General features: G+C 47.7%; 1 protein-coding gene across 2 annotated transcripts in view; it reads right to left on the bottom strand.

Annotated features, from left to right (window-relative positions):
• Positions 1–3102: 3102 nt before the first annotated feature.
• The window catches only part of LOC8030311 (Down syndrome cell adhesion molecule-like protein Dscam2), a 388417-nt gene continuing 367669 nt past the window's right edge, over positions 3103–23850 (bottom strand). The window contains exons 14-23 of one of the 2 annotated variants that reach the window (XM_042286160.1): positions 23455–23586; positions 22640–22798; positions 21773–21843; positions 20884–21148; positions 13855–13944; positions 12854–13042; positions 11678–11983; positions 9986–10162; positions 7404–7645; positions 3103–3482 (exon numbers count right to left, since the gene is read on the bottom strand). In XM_042286160.1, the coding sequence (XP_042142094.1) occupies positions 3468–3482; positions 7404–7645; positions 9986–10162; positions 11678–11983; positions 12854–13042; positions 13855–13944; positions 20884–21148; positions 21773–21843; positions 22640–22798; positions 23455–23586 (1646 nt within the window). In that variant the 3' untranslated portion in view covers positions 3103–3467. Of the gene's footprint in view, positions 3483–7367; positions 7646–9985; positions 10163–11677; positions 11984–12853; positions 13043–13854; positions 13945–20883; positions 21149–21772; positions 21844–22639; positions 22799–23454; positions 23587–23850 lie in introns of those variants that run through there. The other variant, XM_042286159.1, reaches the window with a different exon arrangement.

The raw sequence follows: 23850 nt of genomic DNA, 5'->3' as shown, positions 1-23850 counted from the left end.
ACTGCCTGTTTCCCTTTCCCACACCCTCGTCCACCGCCATTTTGTTCCTCATTGTTTTCCCGTGCGCCGGAAAGTGGCCTTTGTGTCCATCGGTCCTCTCATCCGAGGTGGGAAACGCTAATCCTCCCTCCGTGGGTTCCACAACGCTGCTCCGAATTTGTGAGATAAGGTGCTTGATTCCGGGAGGGTTATAAGCCCACGGATTATCGCCGAGGACCAAAATGGCTGCTGGTTTGTCGGCGAGTGGTATTACAAAGGGTGGCATCACCCTAGCAGAGCGCACATGAAGGCTCCCTAGTTACGCCCATAGGAAACCACATAGAAAGACTTCAGTCTTCCGGCAGGAATTGCACTCACCACCTCGAAATCGTGAGCCAAGTGCTCTGTCGAATGAGATATCAGGGTCGGTGGACCAAGCACGCAAAAGCGAATGCGTGCGTTCGTGCGGTTCGCGGCCTGTCCTGTCATGCCGCGCCATCTCACGGCGTGTGTCAGAAATGGGAGAGAATCATTGGTAGGTGGTGCCGTTCAGCCGCCCTTCTCTTCCTTGGAAGACCTATTCACATATTCTGCACTTACCAGTCTTTGTCAGCATGATGCAGCTTGTATGTTTTTTTTCACGGCGGAGCTGTTAAGGGCTAGTTTCCCCAGGGTCGTGTCCCCCTCAAAGAAACGTCGACACAACACTCTGGTTGCCGCCGTCGCTCATAGATGGCGGTAGCTGTCCAGAGTGTTGCGTTTGCCGGTTGTCCGCTTGCCACCGTCGCTCATAAATGGCGGTAGCTGTCCAGCCTTTCCATTCTGGCTTGCCGACTTACGGCCGGCCATTACTTCATTCCCACCATAGTACAGCCTCGCTGGTTTTCCTTCTTCACCAAAGTGGAAAGGCTAAAGGTTTTTCTTCTAGGTTTTAATTGGAACATGAATAGGGAGTTTTCGTACGCCGCGCTTCACTTTCCGCTGTGCTCTACGCAACGAAGACAAGGCTACTGCGCTTGCGCGTCGTGAGCCGTGTCTGCAAAGTTCAGCATCTCGTAGCGGGTTGCGGAGCGCATTGGGGAACGAAGGAAACGGTCTACAAAAACTCCCTAAACCCGTGGTTCCACCGCTAATACGTCACACAAAGGACAGTCTAAAGACACTGTCGGAGTCGTGTTCCTTCCTCATATACAGGGTCCGTCCCAAAACTTCCCGGAATGATTTTTTGTGGTCGGCAACGCCGCCTGGCGGGGTGGGGCTTCAGGTGGAGAAGTTAGTGGGGGATATAAGCTTCGAAACGAGACCGGTCTCAGTTGTCTGCTATCAGTTGCTGAGGCAGGTCCCGCTCCGCGCAGAGGCATCTACAGCACCCTCGTCGAGAAAAAAAATGGACCAGTTTTTGGAGCAACGTTATGCAATCAAGTTTTGTGTGCAACTAGGTAAAAACGGAGCGGAGACGCTCGAAATGCTTCGGAAAGCCTACGGCGACGACGCGATGAAAAAAAGCCAAACTTTCATGTGGCGCAAGAGGTTCCGGGAAGGTCGGGAGTCCGTCAACGACGACGACCGCTCGGGACGCCCGTCGACATCACAAACGGATGACTCGGTGCAAAAAGTGCGTCACGTTTTGGACAATGACCGGCGATTAAGCGTACGAATGGTCGCAGATAAGTGTGGAATACCCAAAACAATCGTTCATCGCATTTTAACAGAGGATCTCCAAATGAGGAAAGTCTGCGCGAAAATGGTGCCAAAGGTCCTGACGAATGAGATGAAGGAAGAGCGTTTGTTGAAGTGTCAGGAATTGCAAAAACGCTTCGAAACAGACCCAGAATTTTTGGACAGAGTGATCACAGGGGATGAGACGTGGATTTTTTGAGTACGATCCCGAATTAAAGCTTCAGAGCAGCGAGTGGCACACCACGGAGTCTCCTCGCCCGAAAAAAGCAAGGATGAGCAAATCGCGAATCAAGGCAATGCTCATTGTGTTTTTTGACAGAAAAGGTGTGGTTCACAGTGAATTCGTGCCACAGGGACAAACAGTCAACAAGGAGTTTTACTGTGAAGTGCTCAAACAGTTGCGAAACAGGGTTCGACGAGTCCGAAAAGGAATTTGCGACAACTGGATCTTGCACCATGACATTGCGTCAAGCAACACCGCGCTCATTGTCTCCGAGTTGCTGGCCAAAATGTGTGTGCCAACGCTGCCCCAGCCACCGTACAGCCCCGATCTGGCACCACCGGACTTCTTTTTATTCCCAAGAATCAAAAGAACCCTGAAAGGAACTCGGCATGGGACGCTGGAGACGGTAAAAGCAGCTGCGACGACCTCACTGAAGGAGGTTCCTGTTGACGGCTTCCAGGGCGCCTTCAGTGATTGGGTTCAGCGTTGGCAACAGTGCATCGAAGCAGGGGGAGATTACTTTGAAAAGTTTTGAAAAGATTGTAAACTGATATTGAATAGATGATTTATAAAAAAAAACAATTCCGGGAACTTTTGGGACAGACCCTGTATGACGATCCTGTTACGTTGGTGATACAAAGACTGTCCTAAACCATGTCCGAGTTCGAGGCATGCTTGCTCATAGGAAAATTTTGTTTTTCTCAATTATCGTTTTGATCCAGGTGTAACGTCATGTTCTCAAACTTTCGCGTTATATTGCATCCGACAGCGTCTCATTCTCACGGAGTTTGAGCTTTCTGTGACGCGTAGTTGACTTACTCGGGCCGAAAAACACGATTATCATTTACCTAGAACTCCCTGTACAAAAAGACAAACAAACAGACAACGAAGTTCGGGGGTTTTTGTTTGATGTACTGAGAAATAAACAGCTTTCGTTTTCTTCGGTCATGTCATTTTAAATACATCCGAAAAGACAAAAGATAACAGTATTTTCGATACTATATACACACAGAGACGCACACAAGTGCCGAGCTTGCGGACTTCTCACAGTCTTTCTCCACAACGAACGCCTTGTAGTGGACGAATCCCTTCATTCTCAAACAGTTGATAGCCTCATCCACTATGGCAGCTCGTCAAACGTCCAGCTTAAAGGAAATGTTCACTGTTTTCGGTGTCAATTAAGTCAACGACACCATTCATATTGTTTCTATATCGTCTGAATCACTTGTATCAAAAAGAAAAAAAAAAAAAAAGAAGAAAACTCCGAGCCGCGTTTCTTGATTCTGTTCGTCTCGTAATTGCGGCGGAAGAAGCCAGCTCTTTCCTTGGAGATGGTTGCACCTGTTAGTTGAGTTGTCCAGGGCACCAAATTGGATGTCTGGGAGTTAAATGCACGCGCACCACACATCACTCACTCAGTCACGTTTCTTCGGCAAAGTCCAGCCGACACGTGAGAGGATCTCCAAGCCTGTGGTTTGTTTGCGTTGACGAAGCAAACCCTGGCATCAGGGGTTCGCTGGGTGAAGGATTCCGGGACAAGCTTATCCGGTCTTTGGCGAACTTTCGCAGGATTAATTCCTAAGGATTAGCACCTAAATCCCTGAAAAAGAGACGTGCAAAAGAAAGAGTTAAGTTCGTTAAAACCAACGAGATGGCATGCTTAAAGCTCAAATATTGATTACACTAACAATTTGTGTGGTTGGAAGGGTTGATGCATGACGAGAATAAATTTAAAAAAAAGCGCAAAAAAAAAGACAGAGGCACGATGATTCGGACTGGTCCAGTTAGTTTCTCATGCTTTGATTAAACGGCGCTGTGCAAGACTACAAGTACCGACACTAATAGTAGAAATTTGGCAGTTATTTCTGTATGTCGCATCGTCTTTCTAGTGTCAGAGCCGTCATATGTAATCCTTAGCAGCTGTGGACGATACTCGAAGACACTCAGAAACAGCGGTATGTTTGAGATGTCTTCCGTTATTTCTGCGCTGTTTTAATTATTCCAATGATTGATCATCTAAATACAGCGGATTCTCGCATTGCGTAATGGGATACAGAAGTGCGCTTCGCAGTTTCAGCTTAGGATCACGGCCCGCAAGCGAAGGCTTCACAGACAGTACTGGTCCCTTCACCGTCCCTTTAGCGCAAGACTGAAAACATTGTTCCCTATCTTAGTGACTCTCGGGTACCAATCTAGCCTATCCGGAAATATGAACTGATACATGTATCTTGACCTTTTTTTTTCCTTTAAGTTAAAAAAAAAAGTAGATTTTATCAGGCTCCTGCATGGAAGCTGATGCCGTCGTATAGTGATAATTCACTCGTTAAAGGGGTACGCAAACAAAATTCCATCGCTGAATCTCTAGCTTAAATGTGTTGCATGTGGCAGCATAACCTCAAAAACACGTCTTTCGTTGGAAGGCACGAGAAGACTAAATTTAAAGCTAATTAAACGATCTTTCAATGTGCACCTGGTGGATGCCTGTAAAGCTTAATTGGGAGGTAATCTAGCAACGTTGGGAATTCGCTACGTATCATGACGTAGCAAGAACCGGCACGTAGCCGCACAAAACATAGGAGCAGCGCCGCCCTTTGGGAGTACGCTCAACTGTTTTAAGTTGCCTCGGTCTGAACGCGATTGCGACGCCTTTACCGCTTTCCGAAGGAACCCAACGGGATGTTATGATGGACTCGGGGAATTTCGCCGAGTTGTTCCTGTGACTTTGCTGTACAGTTTAAAGCCGTTTGTGCTTTTTAATGTCGAGATGCCGCCACGCTTCTGCATAGCTGAGAACTGTGGTAAAGACTTGGTCAACAGCGCTATGCCCATCGACAAGTTTCCGAACGACGAGAAACTTTGCGCCCTGCGGATCTGGCTCGCAGGTCCGTCGTTTCCGACGTGAGTTCCGACGCCTGCTGCTCGGTTGTGTGCCAATCACTTTCGTGTTGAGGACTTCATCATCAACACTTTCGTGTTGAGGATGAAGAACTTGAATCTGCCGGCTAAAAAAAAAACAAAAAAAAAAAAACGACTAAAACGGGGAGTCCTGCCTTGTTTTTTCTCCAAGAAGAGAAAAACCGACCAGCTCACACGTGAAACGCTTGCACGACTGATCTCACAAGTGAAACGATGTCACCCCACGGGTACTTCGAACGGCTCGGTTGTAACGCGTTGCCGTCACCGCAACGCTGACAACGCCACCAAGGGCAAAGCTCATAAGCACGCCAGCCTTGCTACGTCATGAATGCGGGGAATCTTGTTTGTTTTTTGTTTGCTCCGGATATCCCATGCCGCATCGTGCTCTCCGTTCACTTGTCTTCGAGCGCTTGCTCGAGTGCACCGTTTGGAACGAAAAATATAGCCAGTCCATCAAAATACCGACGTGCGATTATCATTTACGGTTATTATCCGTCGTGCTTGGCTCATTTCCGAACGAAATTTGTATATTTCTATTTCCGTTTCTGTACCTCTTTAAAGTAAACCTGTTTTGTTGATGTTACTTCCTCGACGCGAAAACAAGAAGCCCATTTTTAATTTTCTCGCTTCGATTCTTTGATTACATGGGCTGCAACGGAAGCTTATTTTTGGTAAATAAGGACGAAAAATAGAATGTAATGCATTTGCTCTTGTTTTCTCTTAACAAAAAACAAAAATTAACAGAAGTAAGAATATTCCAGACAGCTTTGGAAGAGGTACACCAGGTGACATCAGAATAGGGCTTCGTAGCGTCTTGTTAATTTAGTTCCTTGTATATACACATAAACAAAATATTATTTTGATTTAATAGTAGGGTACGGTCTTCAATCAGCTAAGAACTAATTCACTGCTTGAAGCCATAAATAAAGAGAGTTGGAATGTTAAGTCAAATAGGCCTATGATTTAATTATGCCGATTAAGAAGTGAATGCTATAATAAGTTAATGTACAAATACAAGCAAAACACTTTAAAGGTTTATGCTCTTTGTATCCCATCTTAATTTAAGTACGGTAAACAAAGTAATGGAATAACGGCTAATAGGGCGGGGAGAAGAACGATAAATTTGAAGATAATAGAAGCAAAACATGAGCAGAAAAAGCATCGCACACATTCCTACTTGGTTTTCACGAAGACAGCATAGATTATTAGCATACATGGTGTTCAATCGAGATTAAATAGCTAAATCAGAATCAGTATTCAGGCACCATTTCGAGCGTAACGCAAGATTCATGCTCTGTTTCGCGAACTTTTGCGCCAGCCATGACGCATCCAAAGTAAAAAAAAAAAGGAAAAGAAATTATACAGACAGCGTGAAAAAAAATCAAAATCACACGTGCACAAACAAGCGGCCAAGATGCATAATGCCAAGGAAGAAACTTTGCAACTCATAAGGATAATAGTTCAAGCGTGGGAAGGTCAATGTTCATTCAGCATAACGTATCGCTGGTTGAGAAGGCATCAGTGTTTGTGCATTGTGCATTTTGTGAAAAGATAAAGAAGTGGAAAGCGCAGTTCTGAATGAATGTGCTCTGTCGGGGCTTCATTTTTCTGTACCTTTGCACCGCTAGAGTGTTTTTGTTTAGTTAAAGGTGGGACTCTTTGTCCGGGTTAGGAAGTGGTATGGAGTCCACTCGAACGATGTGTTGATGAACAGCGTACTGAAATGCAAGTGGCATTTCGCTGTCAGTGTTCTGTCGTCTCACGCTCAAACTTAGAAAGTCAGGGGTACGCCGGTCACTTTGGTTAAGCGAGCACAGGTAATCACACACATAAAGCAAAAATAACGCGAAAAATGCACTAGATTTTTGAAGGAACGGAAAGTCAGGCTAATCTCCTTTCCCCGCTCACCCGCCTGCTTTAGGCAGGCGGACAGGCAGGCGGGCGATGCTCCCTGCCTGCCCGCCTGCCCGCCTGCCCACCCGCCTGCCTGGGGAGGAGGAGAGGAAACTGACAAGCAGGAGTGCCCGCCCGCCTGCCCGCTGTCACCCTCCCCTCCTCCTCCTACCTGTCCGGCCCACTCGCCTGCCTTCCCGCCCGCCTGCATGCCGCTGCTCGCCTGCCCGCCTGCCTGACCTGTCCCCTCACCCGCCTGCCTGCCCACCCACCAGCCCGCCAGCCCGCCAGCCCGCCAGCCCGCCTGCCTGCCTGCCTGCCTGCCTGCCTGCCTGCCTGCCTGTCCGCCTCCTGCCCGCTTGACTGCCTTCCTGCTTACCGGCAGGCAGGCGGTCGGGTGGGAGGGCAGGCAGGCAGGTGGGTAGGCGGGTAGCACCGGCCCTTACGGGCAGGAAGACGGGTGTGCAGGCAGCCTGCCCTCCCGCCTTCGATTGCGCGTTTCGTATAAAAGCGGGACGCACATTCGGATAACTCGCATTTTGTTGCACTTAGATAAACTGACATAATTAGTCTCACGAAAAAAAAAAACAAAAAACCTGAGATATTATTTTCAATTTTTATATAGAACACACATTTTAAGCCATTTCCTCGTCAAAAACCTCGTTCGCTGATTGAGTTACCGAAGACAGTAGTACTGTGGGGAAGTGGTTACCGGCGGGAGCGGCATGTCGTACAGTTCCTCGACGATCTCAGCCCTCGTGTGAGAGCGCCGCCCTAGCGTGGCTTCGTGGAGTACCCTGCCCCCCGACGTGGTGCCGTACGGACACGGGGCGTACAGCTGGTGGTGCGTGACGTCGCCGTTTCGCGTCTGCTGAGGCATGGGATCCTTCTGCTTGTCCCACGTGGCCATGGCGATTTCTTCGCACTTACGGACGGGCTTTAGCCGAGGCTCGGCTGTATGAAAGAAAGAAAAACGAAGATAAAAGAAGGCGATTTCTACGCTGTATTGTGCAAATGAATTGCGGCAATAATAAGAGGCGCAGCGCACACACTGCTGCACGCAGTTACACCGGCACGTTTAAACTTGGGGGGCTTACTTTCCGCTAAATTTAGCCGACTGTGCCTGTGGAACACTCCGACGTCGTGTGACAGTGTGCACGATGTCAGGCAAAACTAAATTCCCGCTAGAGTTAGTGGGCCACGACGGACACGTACAAACAGACGGAATCAACTAAAACAAAAAATCGCTGTAAAAAAAAAAGCTTTTTAAGGCAAGTTGAAATTAAACTTTTATTGGCTCATTGAGGTCATCCTAATAAATAAAGACACCAAATGTTATGCGGATTCTACGAATACATTGGTGCCTGGAACGCGTATCCAACTATAATGCTTACCGCGTCAAAAAAAAAAAAAATTGATTTTTGATTGGTAACATTATAAAAGTGTCGGGCTGTCGCCGGCCGCGATCCTGGCGGTAGCACAGCAGCGGTGATGGAAGTGGCCAACGCCTGCCTCTTCTGTTATAGGTCGCTCTCCAGTACGCGTGACAGTCCACGGAAGTTTCGGCAGCCAGAAGTTGGGACGCCGCGACGACAGCGGCACTCGCGTTCGTTCGTATTTCTCGCCGGCATTTCTGCGGCCAACCGCCAGGATCGCGACAGTCTGACAAGCATGACACTGGGGCTTCTGTGACGTCATTTGGTGCCACCTTGGAACCACTTTTGATGTATGAGCGAGATATAAGACGCTAAGCACACCGGTCGAAGACGCGTTTCAGGGACCGCAGTGAGTATTAGGCCATCAGTGAGGACGCTCCTCATCTCGCCGAGACAAGAGCGGGACAAAAACTTGACGCGAGCGCCGCATCAGCGTTCAGGTGGGAAGCGCGTTCGATTGACGCTGACAGAGCACTTTCAGTGGGTGTAGCAGAAAAGCAATCACAACGGCATTGAAAACTATAGGAGGCGTTGGTCTGGTGCTACCCAGAGCCGTGTATAGAGACAGTGTGGCCATTAATTGGGAAGTATAGGAGAAAAATGAGAAAGCACCATTGGCTGAAAGCGAGCTGGGCGTGTACCAGGGCGTCTTCACAAGTTCGAATGTGGCCAACCAAAAGCCGGAAATAATATCCCGGTGGTGGTCGTGAGAAACAAACTTAATAACTGCGTCGGAGTAACTCTCGGTGATTGAAAATACGGTGCACGTGATGTTTCAATCACGGTCATCCATCTGCCGTCCGAGCGGTCACACTCTGTCCGAGCAAAACAGAGTTGAGCGGCACGTTCGTTTCTTACATCTTTCTGCATGATCACGATCGAAACATCACGTGAACTCTACTTTCATCCATGAAGGGTTACTAAATTCACCGATTACGCGCTTATTAAAATCATATAACTATGATTAAAAATGTTTCTCGCTACCACAGCTAGGGGATGCTTTTAGACTTTTGGTTTGCCAAGAGAGCATGTCAAGCCCTCTTTTTGTGTTTGGTGCACGCCCTGCCTCTGCCCGCGCCTTCTATCGACCACGCTCTCTCTATACACTGCTCTAATAATACCCTTGCTCCCTACGACTAAGATAATTATAATTTCCGAGCAAAGATCTTGAAATTGGTGGTTTCAAAACCGATACAGAGGCGTTCTAGCGAAGATTAACGGTGCCTCTATCTCTATTTTTTTAACTTCTAGTTTCACCACGTTGACATTTTTTTTTATAGACTTATTTTATATTTAATTCAAAATTTTTTTTTTTGCATGCCAACGGTAGTTTGAGAGCTCACCGCCAGATTGCAGATTAAGGCACCTCGGCCAGACTGGTCCTTTATAAACCCGACAAGTAAACAATTTTTACTCTTTGACCTAGACTTGCACTTTGACTAACTAGACCTACAGTCGGGCAAAAGTTGCAAGTTTGTTAAATATGCTTGGTTACATTTTGTAATTTTTTTCTGATGTATTCTCCTAACCAGGCCGAGAGTTACCAAACCTTTACCTATAGTCGGTGATAGGTCAAACAGTCAGTGTAAGCTCCGTCTCCAACACACTCTCGTTGCCTCCCAAGGGGCTTCGGCTGCACGTGTGACGAAATCTTATCAAAGACAGAAAGCTTGTGCAGGAGGCGAGGCGTCTACTGCTTTTATAACCTCTCACTGACTAGAATATTATAGCTATTCACGCCGTTCATCGCGGAAAGCGTAACACACATAGAACGACACAAAATCTGCAGGAAGATAAGGTATTTCGCTATCGGAGCGGTTGTCCGTAGCACTGGGGCCGCATTCGCGGAACGACTCACCATAAACGTCCGAGGCGGTCGTTTCCGCCCTCCCTCTCCGGCGCCGATTGAGCTCCACGCAGGCGGCCACGATGATGACGACCAGGACGACCACGGAGCAGACGATGGAAGTCACGACGGCCAACTTGCGGTGCATCTCTTGCTGCGACACGGCTCCCGTCGACGTCTCCGAAACACCTGGGAACCAACCCGAAAAATGAAACAGCAGGAACCATGGGTCTCACAGTCTTTTTTTCTTTCTCTCTTTTTCACACACACGCACATACACACATGCACGCACACACAAACACGCGCGAGCACGCATACGTACATACATACACGCACGAACAACAGACACACACACAAACGCACAAGCAATGCTGAGGGTGTACTAACGCTGAAAGAGCTTTACAAATAACAATAATATTCGTAATGGAGTCTTAAAAGGGTCCATAAAACGGATTTTGTACACCCCTCCCCCCCCCCCCCCCCCCCCCTCCTCCGATATGCCGGAACATGACACTTGGGAAACTTGTAAGCGCCAACAGAGACGGACGCGAAGAAGGGCTGAGTGATGTTCAGATCTGCTAACCACCAAGGTAAGTAACATACAAGAAATACACACTCGTTTGCGTCTCCACGCGCTCAAAGTAAAATTTCTTGTTTGAAGGGTTAAACAGTGGAAGATAACCCGCATCGAAATAGTGTTATTTCTACTGTGGTTTGGCAATTTAACTAGTGCGTTACGCAGTTGTGATTGCCTAACCTCGTGGCAGTACGAATTTTCACCCAGAGTAAAATGGCCAGGTGTGGGGATTAAATCCAGGAACAATCCCGGGATTTACAACCAGGATTCGGTGTTTTAGCCGGTTATGTTTTTGCAGAAATAGTGTGTTTGTTTTTTCCGGATTTCACGCCCTCTCTCAAATTATGCGTTTATTAGGTTTTGCTACCCTAAATCAATATTTTCTCGCAATTCGGTAGTTATCCCAGGTTATTTTGTATATGTTCTCAATAAAATCATCACCACCAAAAAAAGAAAAAAAAAAAGCTATGCAGGACGAGGTTATTTTCGGCCGCGAGACATTTCTCACGATCCGTCTGTAGTTGAGAAGTATTTCTCATTGGTCGAAAAAGGGCGCCTAGCCAAAGTTGCGTCACGTCCAATCAAAGCCCCCCCCCCCCCCCCCCAAAAAAAAAAAAAAAAAAGAAGCCTGCTCGCTTTTACCCGGCACCGAAATCGAATCCAGCAGGAGTTGTCCGATGTCTACACAGCAAAATACCCTAGCGTAACTATGGTGCCGGAACGCGTCTTTGATTGTTATGTTCAGGGCCCCATTTCGCCCCCACGCATCGAAATCGGTCCCCAAGCAGCAACAAATGACGTCACAGCAGTCGGTGTGTTGTGATGTCAAATATCGCGATCCTGGCGGTTAGCTCTGGCAACAACCAAGGAGCGTCCCAACGCCTGGTTGATGAAGTGCGCATGGACTGTCAAGCTGAAGTGCGACCTACAGCAGAATGGGCGTCTGTGTCATATTCAGCCTCCACGGCCGTGCCACCACCGGGATTGCGGCAGTCAAGAGCGAGACACGTCTGTATCATCGTCAGACGGATATCGAGAGACTACAATTAAGGACGTGGTAAATACACCAGTGGGAGACGCCTTTGATGGGTCGTAGCATAACCTCGTCACCCGCCTCAACAACCTACCTTTGCTGGCTGGAGACACGTGGACGTCGTACAGAGCTTCCGTGTAGCCGGCCGAATTGGCAGCCCCCAGGAGCAATTTGTAGCGTCGTCCACGTTCGAGATGGCTCAGGGTGACCACGTGATTCTCGTCTTGCTCGGCCTGGCCGGGCTCCTTCGAGACCACGGTCCACTCCTTCTCGTCCGCGGCCCTGTACTTGACCACGTAGTACGAGATCGGACAACCGCCGTCCCCGAAGGCTTCCAGGTCTAGCGGAACGCTCTCGCCGTTCACGAGAAGGGGTTGCTGATGCGACGGCGCTGTCGGCACTGAAATGCAAAGAGAAACACGCGAGGCTAGATTGTTAGAGGGTTACCGTCTGTTACTCTAGGCCAAGGATTCTCAAACAGCTCATTGACCCCGAGGAACACCTATTTGTACTGAATGACGGATGAACAACTCTTGCTCACTTCGGCACCGTTGCACGTACTGGGCAGTACAAAGACCAACGGGCTTTGTTATCAACAATGAACGTGCTACGTTACACTACACATAATGGCTTACCGCAGCCAGCGTATACGATCTGACGGAACCAACCAAACATCGTCAAAAGTGCACCGTCACCGCGCTCATCGTTTTTGTTCGTTCGTCATCAGTGGCAAAAAACAACAAAAAACGATCACGCGCCGGTAATTATTTCTATCAAATAATATTAACTGCTCGGTGAATCAGCTCGTACGAGCGTTGCGCGTGCATCATGCTCCGCCGGGAATGGCGCGCGCGGATTGGCCAATCATGTAATATAATTAGATGGAAATTACATTAACGTTTACCGTGCGGCAGGGGTCCATCCTGAAGTACCGTTCAGAGTGTGAACATATTATGTAGAGTAGGAAACAGAGTGTGAACATATTACATAGAGTAGGAAACATCGAGAGAAATTAGATGTTCGGGGAACCCTGTAGGGTGCTCTGGGGGAGCTTAAGGGCTGCAAGAAACCTAGTTGGGGAACCTATACAATACAAAACAATACAGACGACGCAGGCTGTACTCACAATGGATGTGTCGTCTGTATTGTCTCTCATGTTCCTCTTCTGTTTTCGTGGTCCATATTTACTTTTACTATTTATACAGCCTTGTTGGAAGTTTCGTTCTGATATTACGGATGCTCCGTTTTGAGACAGACCGTTGGAACTTACCAGAGCCTTTGGTGTTGGCGACGGCAATGGGTGTCATCCTAGGCCTGGACTGCGCATCCACCAGGGCTTCGACATACACCTCGTACTTGGTTCCGCAGCGCAGGTTCGTGAACGTGTAACTGCTGGAGCCACTGGACACCTTGTAGGCCTCCCAGTCGCTGGAGTTGGCTCGCAGAAACAACTTGTAACCTGTATTTGGAGGAAAGTATTCCTTCTGTAGATCTCACACAGGATTTCCCTAATTAAACCAACTAAAGTGCCCATTCACATATGTTCTGAAGAGGGAATGGGCTTGTTTTCCTAGGGCATTCACCTTTTCTTGGCATGAAAAACATAAATATTGTAATTATTTAACACTTTTATGAAACAGAAAAGTGTGCTTTAGACATTTATACACTAAGTATGTATTCTCACTTTACTTTGAGTGTTTATACCATAGTGGCTAGACGTGATCAGCGGCAGATTCCGGCAGGTTGACAGAATCGGTGACAGAGTTTAATGCAAGACTACAGAGCAAGAGGTACACTCAACATTTATTAGAAGTATATAATTCAAACCTTGAATTTTTATTAATGTATACTGAAAACATACTCCAAGTATACTTTCTTGCTTCACGCAAATGCAAATGACTATTCTAGTGCAGTAATTTTCGCCAAGGAGCTTCATTGCTGCGAACTCTTCAGCATTCTCAGTTCGGATAATTTGTCTAGTCTTATCGTGTGACGCCGTGTTTCGCTGGGCGTATAATACTTGTCTATTATTTTGGCGAAATAAAGCAGCCTCCATCCTTGGGCTGTGGTTTTCGAAAGAACAGGTACGTTTTCACGAAAAAAAATGAAATTCGCGCACAAGTAGCAGAACACAGCGTCAACATCTGGCTCTCATAGGAGATCCCATTAAGACGCAGAAAACGCGGTATTATGTTATAATACACTCGCGAGCGGCGCTGACACCAAGCGTTGACTGCAACGCGAAACGTCAGCCACACTGCTTGTCCTTACCGTGCCTGGTTCCAAGCACGTCATGCCAGGCGATGCGAATTTCAGTGGAAGACGTGGAATTGATGGACACTCGGAATAACGACGCAAGATCTGTAGAGAAAGAGAGGGAGTGGAAGAAAGAGAGTGTCTACGGAATACCGAGACTGTGTGGTGTGAATCTGCGAATTCTCGAATTGTATATCGTAAACAGGTCGTATACTGCTGACAAAAACACGGTCGCGACGGGTTCCTCCTGCACTCACGCCAAACAAACGACACAATTTCAATGTTTGTTGAAAAACCGCAGCTCACACGTATACTAGGTCACAGTCCAGTACGTGGATGTTCGTTACTTCAAAAGACCAGCAAAGCATACGCCATACGTACGAACATATATAGAAATGGCACTAATCAGAAGTCCTTTTCTACAGGGTGATTCAAGGAGAGGCCAGGCTCTTTAAATCGACCTCAGAGTTCGGTTTCTTAACCTGTCGCGCTACGACTTTGTGCAGCGTTGCCCAGAGATGGTGCATTTGTTTTTGTAAAATTTGCAAAGAGCGAACTTACCTGAGGAAAAAGCAAAGAAAGAAAAAAGGTTAGCTCCTATGGAAACGCAACGACGCCACCGGGTTTCAAACAACACGGCGCCGTTTCGCACGGGAGACAAGAGATGGCTCAATGGACGCCGCCAACGAACGAGCATACGGCGCCGTGAGCCGGCGTCTTTACAATCTTTTCGACTCAAAAGCGGCGCGCGTTGCGCAGGCGACGGCAGTCGCAGAAACAAAAACAGGCGCGGTAACAACAAGGAACTGCAGTTCCTTTTCTGGTAAAGACGCCGACTCTCGGCGTCGTATGCTCGTTTGTTGGCGGCAGTTGGCGTCGCGACCACTTGCGCCATCTCTTGTCTCCCGTGCGAAACGGCGCCGTGTTGTTTGAAGACCGGTGGCGTCGCTGCGTTTCCATAGGAGCTAAGCCTTTTTCTTTCTTTACTTTTTCTTCAGGTAAGGTCGCTCTTTGCAAATTAAAAAAAAGCACTATCTGTGGGCAACGCTGCACAAAGTCGTAGCGCGATAGGTCAAGAAACCGAATTTTACGGTCGATTTAAAGAGCCTGGCCTCTCCTTGAATCACCCTGTAGAATGGTCCATGGTCACTCAAAGGATTATAATGACAGGGAGGTTACCTGGTTGTCCCAGCTCTAGTACTATCTTCCCAGCTTCGATTATGCTTCGGAGTTCCTCAAGACGAATCGATCGGGCACACGCAGCCAAAGCATGACGGAAGGCAACGAGAGCGTGCATCCCAGAAGAGACGCTTTGTCGTTCTCATTCTGTCAAAGTAACTATGACTGCGTAATAAACCCCTCTCAAAAGTGCACACCATCTTGTAGCTATATACTGCGCCAATGATCTAAGTCCGCCGTTGTTTGGCCACGTACTCTGAGCAACACGAGTTGTGCGCCACCGCTCAGCGTGAATTCGGCTCGTCCGTAGAGGAGAACGAGCGCTGCGTCGGCGTTCGGTGAGGACTCGGATCCAATCACGCGTTTCGTGGCCAAGAAATGGCGACCGCCAATGTTGCCCGACGTACTCTCGAAAAGGGCCTATTGTTAGCTCGACAGCCATCGCACCGAGACACCCTGACGACAACCGGCAGAGTACTAGTATAAAGGCCGTTCACTGCACACTTGCATTTGCTTACGACCAACTTCGTGTGACCTCTTATGACGAGAGAAGACGGTCGCACGCTGGTGCCATCTATAAGTTGATACATCACGAGAGCAAAGGTTTTGTCATCGAGGAATATGGCGGCGACTGAGGCATCTATATCGTCGGCGGCCGCTACCTCGGCAGTAGCAAAACATGGCTGTCCACTCCAGTTCACCGCAGACGAAATAAGGGAGCGGAAGGACGACATTCATGCTTTCGAATTCACAACTCATAAGAAATGCTTAGGTGGCCTCAAAATGTTTTTTTCATGCGAAAGCATTAACCATCGATTAAAGCAAAGTTGGCGGCCCCTGTAGCTGCAAGAAAAAAAAAAAAAAAGAAACAAAAACGCGAGGGAAATGTTTGATAATGTGGAGGCTTAGGCTAGTGGTAATTCTTGCTTGGATGGAACAGCGCGGATACCCAGTCATAGTCACAGGCACACAAGAAAGAAACAGCCTCGCAGCACTGACTAACAACTCAGTGATATATTTCTCTTTCCTCAAATAGTTATCATCTTCTCCTTCGCCGTTAAAGAGAGCGTTTAAAAATTTTAAAACACAAGAAAGCAAATAGCTAACAAACATAAATAAATAAATAAATGACAAAAAAAATTAAATTAATACATTTTTTAAATTTGTTTATATTTTTATTTGTCATTTATTTATTTATTTATTAATGTTTATTGGCTATATCGTTTCTGGTATTTAAAAAAAAATTAAATCTTTTTAACGGCGAAGGAGAAGAAGATGACGATTTGAGGGAAGAGAAATATACCCAAGGAGGTTATAATGGGCAGGAGGTGGCGTCCCTATCCCCGATGCATGGAGCGAAGTGTAACGGAAGTAGGCGTGGCCACGAGCCGCAACGAGCATTTCTTGACCAATGGGAAGCCTAGTGAGTGGGTGCCGCCATTAATTTCGGTGCAAACAACCGCGTTGCGATGACATTTCCGTGGCAACGCGACTGTGTGCACCGAAAGTAATGGCGGCACCCACTGTTATTTGAAACAGCGCTTAACGGGAGACTTTTAAACCGGTATGGTCGGAATTGGATGAGATTATAACAAACGAACGCCTGGTTGCCCAGCAGAAAGTAAGTGACTAGAATAGACCGATCTCACCAAGCGTTCCACGCATGCGCGACGCCGCCATAACTGTAGTTCGTAGGAAGCAGACGCCAGTTCACGAGATAGCTCGTGCCGCCACGTGCTCTGCTCGCGCAGACCTCCAGCAGGGTTGTCGCGCGTGCAGAAAGACTACAGCTCCCAGGATGCATGTCGGCAGCGGTGGCGTACTCAAACTAGCTGTGAGATCGGTCTATTGAGACGCTCTAGACGACGCACCGTGAAGGACTTGGCGGTGCGCAACGCATTTTTTAATTAACAGCAGCAGCAGATCGCACGAGCGCGCATGCAAGCCAGGAGCGCGCAGAACAACGGGCTCGCGCTTCCAGTTCTGACTTCGCTCGCACATAATGTGGAACTAAGTATAAACACTCACGCTGCAAAGCATTTGCATCGTGGAAGCCCACGGCGGACGCCGACCGCATCGAAAGCTAGCCTCGTGAAGCACACGCCGGAGCAGATTAGAAAGCAGACGAACCGCCGGTGCGCTACCCCACGGCCTCGGAACGGGTGCGCAAGGCAGTCTGGGATTAAACGCCTCTTCCGGCTTCACTGAGGCTGACGTCATGCCGGGTCCTGTCTGTTTAAACGTCCTTGAACATACCACTGAGTTGTTAGCAACGTTACTAGAACACTCAGTTAAGAACGCGCCGTCGAAACCTGGGCCGCTGGCGTCCACCGAGACCGAGCTAAATGCGACAACAGCGCCACTCTTTATCATTTGTCTGCACTGTGGTCACCTAGAGCTTTTAAAAGCATGTTTTTGCGTAAAAACAAACGGAAAAGACTCTTTTTGTATGAAATTTATTGGAGTCTAGTACAAATGAAGGGCGCGTGATGTTTTTATAATCTTTAGTTTGCAAGGTTTTGCGGCACAATTAATATTGTTTTTATACAAGCATGCCTCAGCGGTGCGTTCATGTAGCGCGTCTCGGCCTAGATGCATTTTAACTTCGGTAGTAAGGCGCGGCGCGTCCGCAAGGGGAGACGGGGGTGGTACCCCTGTGACCTCTTCCGCTGTATCTGTTTCGGCGCCAACATGGCCGATTAAAGCCAAAATAGACGCCTCGAGTGGCCGCTGCGGGAGAAATGGTGGCGTTGTGTTCGTCATTAGCTCGGTGCTGGAGGACAAATCGGGTCCACTTTTTCAAAGCGGTCTCTATGGCAGTTTCCCGATTGAGTGGTTTAATAACGTTGGTTGTTAGTCAAGACTGCGAGTCTTTTTCTTTCTTGTGTGCGAGAGGTCATCGTCACGGCGTCGTGACATTGTGTTTTGACGTGACCAGCGTAACGCTTGAGGATGACGGTCGAGCGTGGCGGTGGAACCAAAAGCATTTTTCATAGAAATCGGCTGCTAAAGCACATTCTGTGTTAACAATATTTTATCAATGCTTTGCCCAGTTCGCTGGTTCTAAATTCGACTCGTTGCATAAAAAGGACTAATGTACAAGATATGTACTATTTGAACCCTATTTGCCACAGCAATGCAAGGTTGTCAGGGTGGCAAAAATGAAATTCCTTGGCTCGAAATTTAAGCCAAGGGGCAAAGTCCTCTCCCACCATCGCCAACTCAAGACGTTACTACGACGAAAATCTAGGAGAAACCAAGCCACTTATCGCAGCGCCACCACGCCAACTTTTCACATTCTGAGCTTTAACTGAAAGCATGAGCAGATCCTGTAGCTCGCCCCACTCAACCATTTCTAGTTCAGTGTACCCTTGACCAACCTTTCTGGGTGGGCCTATGCCGAATTCAAAATCACACTTGATGCACAGAACGTTCCACTCAGAAAGCACATTCAGGGGCAGTATCCCAACGCCTTTATGTCGTGGTCGCTGTTTCACATTACATTCCAGATCAACAATGAAGAACGAACTGAACGTGCCCGCAATGTCAGCCGTTACAACACCGTGCCAGTTGCCGTGGCAAAGCAAATACAAAAATAAAAAAGGAACACCGAGAAAATTAAAAACGTTAAAAAAAAAAGAAACAAAGAAACAAACAAAAATATTGCGGTGGCTTGGGTCGGCTATGCCAGCATATACGTAGCGTGAGCTTATGCGCACAAAATGAGAGGCGCTATCAAGCGCCTCCGGTGTAACGTCAGACTTGGCTGCTGCGCAACGGAGGCGCACGACTGGGCACGCGGCGGCGCCAGTGCGTCTGCCGCGGCTATGACGTCACTCCTCTGAAATGCGTAGACCGGCGAGGCGCGCGCGGTGGCAGCGGAGCGCGCGGCGGCGGCGGCTCCGGCGCGCCACGAGTGCGCCGTGTGACGTTACTGCTCCTCGCGCACGCGCAGACCGGCGAGGCGCGCGCGGCGGCGGCGGAGCGCGCGGCGGCGGAGCGCGCGGCGGCGGAGCGCGCGGCGGCGGAGCGCGCGGCGGCGGAGCGCGCGGCGGCGGAGCGCGCGGCGGCGGAGCGCGCGGCGGCGGAGCGCGCGGCGGCAGCGGCTCCGGCGCGCCAGCTGTGCGCCGTGTGACGTCACTGCTCCTCGCGCTTGTGCAGCACGGCTCTTCGACAGCCACGCGAAACTGCTCAACCTCGGCCGGTGTAGCTCACGCTACAAAACAGCGCGTTTGATTGTAAATAAAGAGCTCTGAGTAGTTGTTTCTTGGTGACACGTGTCACATACGTCACTCGACCGGCGCGCTGACGAGGGAGAAGAACGTCCACAGAACGGGCTGCGTCGTCTCCCTTTACGTCAGTCTGAATTGCTTTTGGCCGCCATTTTGCTCTCCCTAAGGGGGATCGCGGGATCCGGTTTGGATTCGCGGTGCTGCAGCACTGCGCTTGATCTGTTCTGAATCGGAAGCCACAAGTCAAGAGAACTCGATAAAGGCATGTCGAAACACTGTTTACGACGTGTATTCATTATCTCCGGCTTGAGAAAGTGTTTTCTGTTTGAAGAGCGTTCTCGAACTGACAAAGCGCGCGCCATGCTGTATTCTTTTTGGCACCATGGGTGCTGATCTTGTCATGTGTCACATACGACGTGGGATTCAATTGCTTGTGGTTACCTCATAAAAGCGAGCGAGACACCAATTCTACTGATGGTTTATTTCTGTTTTGCAAACCCTGGCAGGTTCTGTTTGAACGCAATCGAAACGTTTAGTTGACTGTACCTAGACTTTCGCGTTGCTTGTAGGAGTTCATTTTATCACTTCGAAGCATAAATTGAGCTTGCGCACGCTGGGTCCGTATTCCGCAGCGTACGGTCTACTAATACTTTACAATATTGCACTGGTCCGCTGCCAATAGATCGCATGTTTTATGCGAGCCGTTGCAGCACTTATGCATACTGCTTCTTATTTTATTACGGGTGTGTAAAACCTTATGCTTTTATTAGACGATTAGGTATTTAACACTGCCAGTGTTACTAATGCTTCAAATTTCTCGCGAATAGGCAAGAACCTGTAGCTGCCTCAGAAAAAGGTGCTTGCAAAACGACCGGTTTGAACAGGCGTCGCAGTGTCGAAGTCATCGTCGACGCAAATGCAGCCTTCGAAATTCGACTTTACCGTATTCTTAGGGTTAGAAAATTCGAATTCGGTCATCCTTGACTGATGAATATCTGCGAGGCAATAAAGCTTCATTTGATTTGAACAGAAACACTTTGTTTCTGTGATTGCAGCACATTGAGCAACCAGTTCGTCTGCGTGAGGCACATTTCTTCGGTGAGGCGCGATTTGCGGGTTACAAATATTAGTCCAAGAGTGTAAAAAGCAAAGGTTCAAAATTGTGTGGCTCGGGACCACAATGCAAAAAATTTACTTTTAGTCCCAGTAATATATATGCAAGGGCGCAACATTTAGTCCCAAGGATACAAATGCAGGGGGGTGTAAAGGTTAATCCTGAGGGGTCCAACTTTGAGGGACTTCTGGGAAGGGCGCCAAAGTTGCTCCCGTCCCGTTAGTCCCCCATTAGTTACCCGGAAAGACAAAGTCCTGACCTCCTTTTTCCTAGAGTGTACATACCATCTACGTAAAATGGTAGTTTTCTTAACATTGCCAAGAGTTTTTTGAGCCAATAAAAAATGAGGATGCGCGAAAATAATAGGAAATATACGAAAATGCCGTGTGTTCCACGACTGTCCGATAGAAGGCACCAGTCTGTTCTCTCGTCGTAAGAGGTCTTACGGCGCACGGTCGTAATCAGTGGCAAGTGTCTAAATCAACCTTAAGGGGGATTAAAAAAATCAGCTTTTCTTACGAACGCTACTTTGGTTGACGACGAGCTTACCGGAAGACGGGGTTTCTCCGATGACTTCGTTAGAACTCGGACCGGGACCCTTGCCGTTGTAGGCTTGAACTAAGACGGTGTACTTGGTGCCAGGCCGCAGGTCCTTCAGGTCGCACTCTTGACTCACACCGGGTCTGGACTCCACTGTCTTGTACACATACGACTCCGAACGGCCGTCCAGTTCCACCTTGTAGCCGACGTAGTATCCTGCAATCTTGCTCTCGCCTGACGGAGCCTGTGGCAGGAAGGGGTTTCAGAAGACTTAAATGGGCCGTGAAACAATATTGGGTTGAAATGTTTCTCACTTCACACAATCTCACTGGCACTAGTGTGATCCAGGTATTCTCGCACGTAAGGTCACTGACCAAGACGCGTCTTTGTCGCGGTAAAATTAGAGGGATAAAATTTTTTTTTTTAGTCTTCCTTTAGCAAAATTTGATGACGTAGTAACAGGGGTCCTAGTGTTGGCGTATTCACGGGGATAATCTCTTGGTGATGATAGTTACATACGGGTTATAGATTGGACACGAGCACTGCATAAGTACTCGGCTTTGCCTCGTGACAGTCAATGCCTCGACGAGCTTTCGGTTAGTAGCTCGTGTCAACTCACTGCGGACGGAAATAGCCGATATCTAACAATGTCTGGGACTTATTACTAGCACAGAAATTGTTTCACCACCCCTTTAAAGGAAGTGTCTAATGCTAAGGTGATGAATAGAAAGCGTAACTGCCTGGAAGCTGACTGTAGGGTAAGGAAGCTTAGACATTATTTGTGGTTGCGTGCTCGCAGTGTCTAGTAAATATCCATAAATCAAATTAAAATTTAGACACAAGAACAGAACGGTAATTCGACACTCACCTTCCACGTTGCTCTGAGACTACTGGAGTTGAGAGGAATCACTTTGAGGTCAACAGGCTTTGCTGAGGGCGCTGCAAGAATAAAAACAACAACAACAAATGTTTAGAGAGCTGTACTATTACTTACAAACTTCATAACGAAAGTTGACAACCATTATATAATGCATTAGGAATTGTTATAGTGTCGTTTATGATCGGTTGGTTGAATAATTTTGTAACGCTGATAGGCAGATAAATTAAAAATAATATAATATTTAAAGCGTAGATATGTTTAAAAAAGATGTTACGCTTGTGTAATATGCACACATTGCAATAAAAATTCCTATTGCTGTGCCGGCTTTTTTTTTTTTTTTTTTCGTGGAACATAAGCGACCCACATAGTGCTACCTCACTCGAGCAAAGTTCCTGAGTGGTCATAATCATTCTGGGGTTTGAAATACATATTTTATGATAAGACTAGGTTTGAACGACAAAAATGCAAAACGTAATCGATTGTAACGTTTTTATTATTAAATTCAAACAAGAATGAAAACAAGATAATAGTGAAAAGCATGGGACAAAATCTGAGTGGGCGTCGCGGAAATACGGTAGATAAGTAATTAAAAATATTGGATACGAGTTTTGACGACCTATATTTTTTGTTAATTATGCACTGTCTCAATTGAAACAGAGGGAAGCAAACCTAAGGCATATCTCGGTGAGAAAAACAAAACAAACAAAACAAGCATACATGCATGTAGCCTACGTTGATTTTAAATCTCCATTAAAAATAGGAGGCTGAGGCACAAAATATTATAAAAGAGACGAACCACTCCAAAAACTTAAATGACGTTTTATGTGACATGTCTGTCTCGTTAAAAAGACGTACCTTCTGTGTCGGTTGTGAAGAAAAGCGGTTCGCTGGGTGCACCGGTGCCAATGCTGTTGACCGCCTCCACCTCAACCCTGTACGCCGAGTTCGGACTTAAACTGTCTAGAGTCATTTCCAGTTGAGTCCCGGGTACAGGGATCACGAGGGACGTTCCATCTAAACGAAAAATAGAAATACACGCTTAAGTCTTTACACGTAGATAAGCTGGAGCTCCATACTTTATTTTGAAACAAGTTTTTTAAACTTTCGTTATAATTTTGTTCTAATAGTTTTTTGGAGTCCCCGCTCGAGTGACGTTTGATTCTGACTTGTGTTATTATATTTGTCTCTCGATTCAAGTGTCATGCGATTATTATAAAAAGACCACGGGCGCGTCATAATTTCCAATAGCTTTTTTATTTTTTTCCCCTAGGTCTCTACAGTCACCGACAGAAATAAACGGTCTGTTGAAAAGTTCCATTTTTACGTTACCGTCACAACGTTACGTTATTAGAGAGTTTTAGAGAACCGTGTTTGCACATCCGTACGGTAACGGTATAATGGGCCCTCCGGTACGAACTCTGCATATGCGAGTGCTGTGCGGTAGCGCATGCAAAGTTGGTACCGGAGGGCCTATCGTGCCATATGGGATGTGCGAAAACGGTTTCCTAAAACTCTCTAACGGCTTTAGTAGATCGTTCCGTTACTTTCAATAACGATAACGATACAATGCATGCACAAAGGTGTCAGCGGGGCAGCGGGTAACGTTATCTAAGTTACCGGAACGATCTATAAAAACTTCCTAAAAGGAGATAAGATAAAATGATGCTCGCCTCTCGACGAGTGAACCTTGAGGTCATACTGGCTTATAGGGGAGTTCCCGTCAAAGGGGGGTGTCCATCGCAAAGACACGGTGCGACTTGCTAGGTGGGTCACGTGGACGTTACTGGGCGGCGAAGGAGGCTCTGCGGATGAAACAAATAACGTGGTTAGCCTGGACCGACATCACGTAGATATGCCCGCCTATTTGTGTTCCTTGAAGTGCCGGTGTTTACTTGGGGAAGCCAGGCTAATCGTGTGCCAAAGTTCGCGTCTCTGACTCAGACTAACGTGCAGTGAGACAGTCTGGCGGATAGGCTTGGCTTGTGTTCGTCTATATATGTCAGGGGTGGCCGAACAGCGGCTCGCGAGCCGCATGCGGCTCTTCGCTGGTCCAAGTGCGGCTCGCG

Source organism: Ixodes scapularis, unplaced genomic scaffold (genome assembly GCF_016920785.2).
Source record: "Ixodes scapularis isolate PalLabHiFi unplaced genomic scaffold, ASM1692078v2 PGA_scaffold7__128_contigs__length_106722199, whole genome shotgun sequence".
NCBI lineage: Eukaryota > Metazoa > Arthropoda > Arachnida > Ixodida > Ixodidae > Ixodes > Ixodes scapularis.
This window is presented reverse-complemented; position numbering and strand designations above follow the sequence as displayed.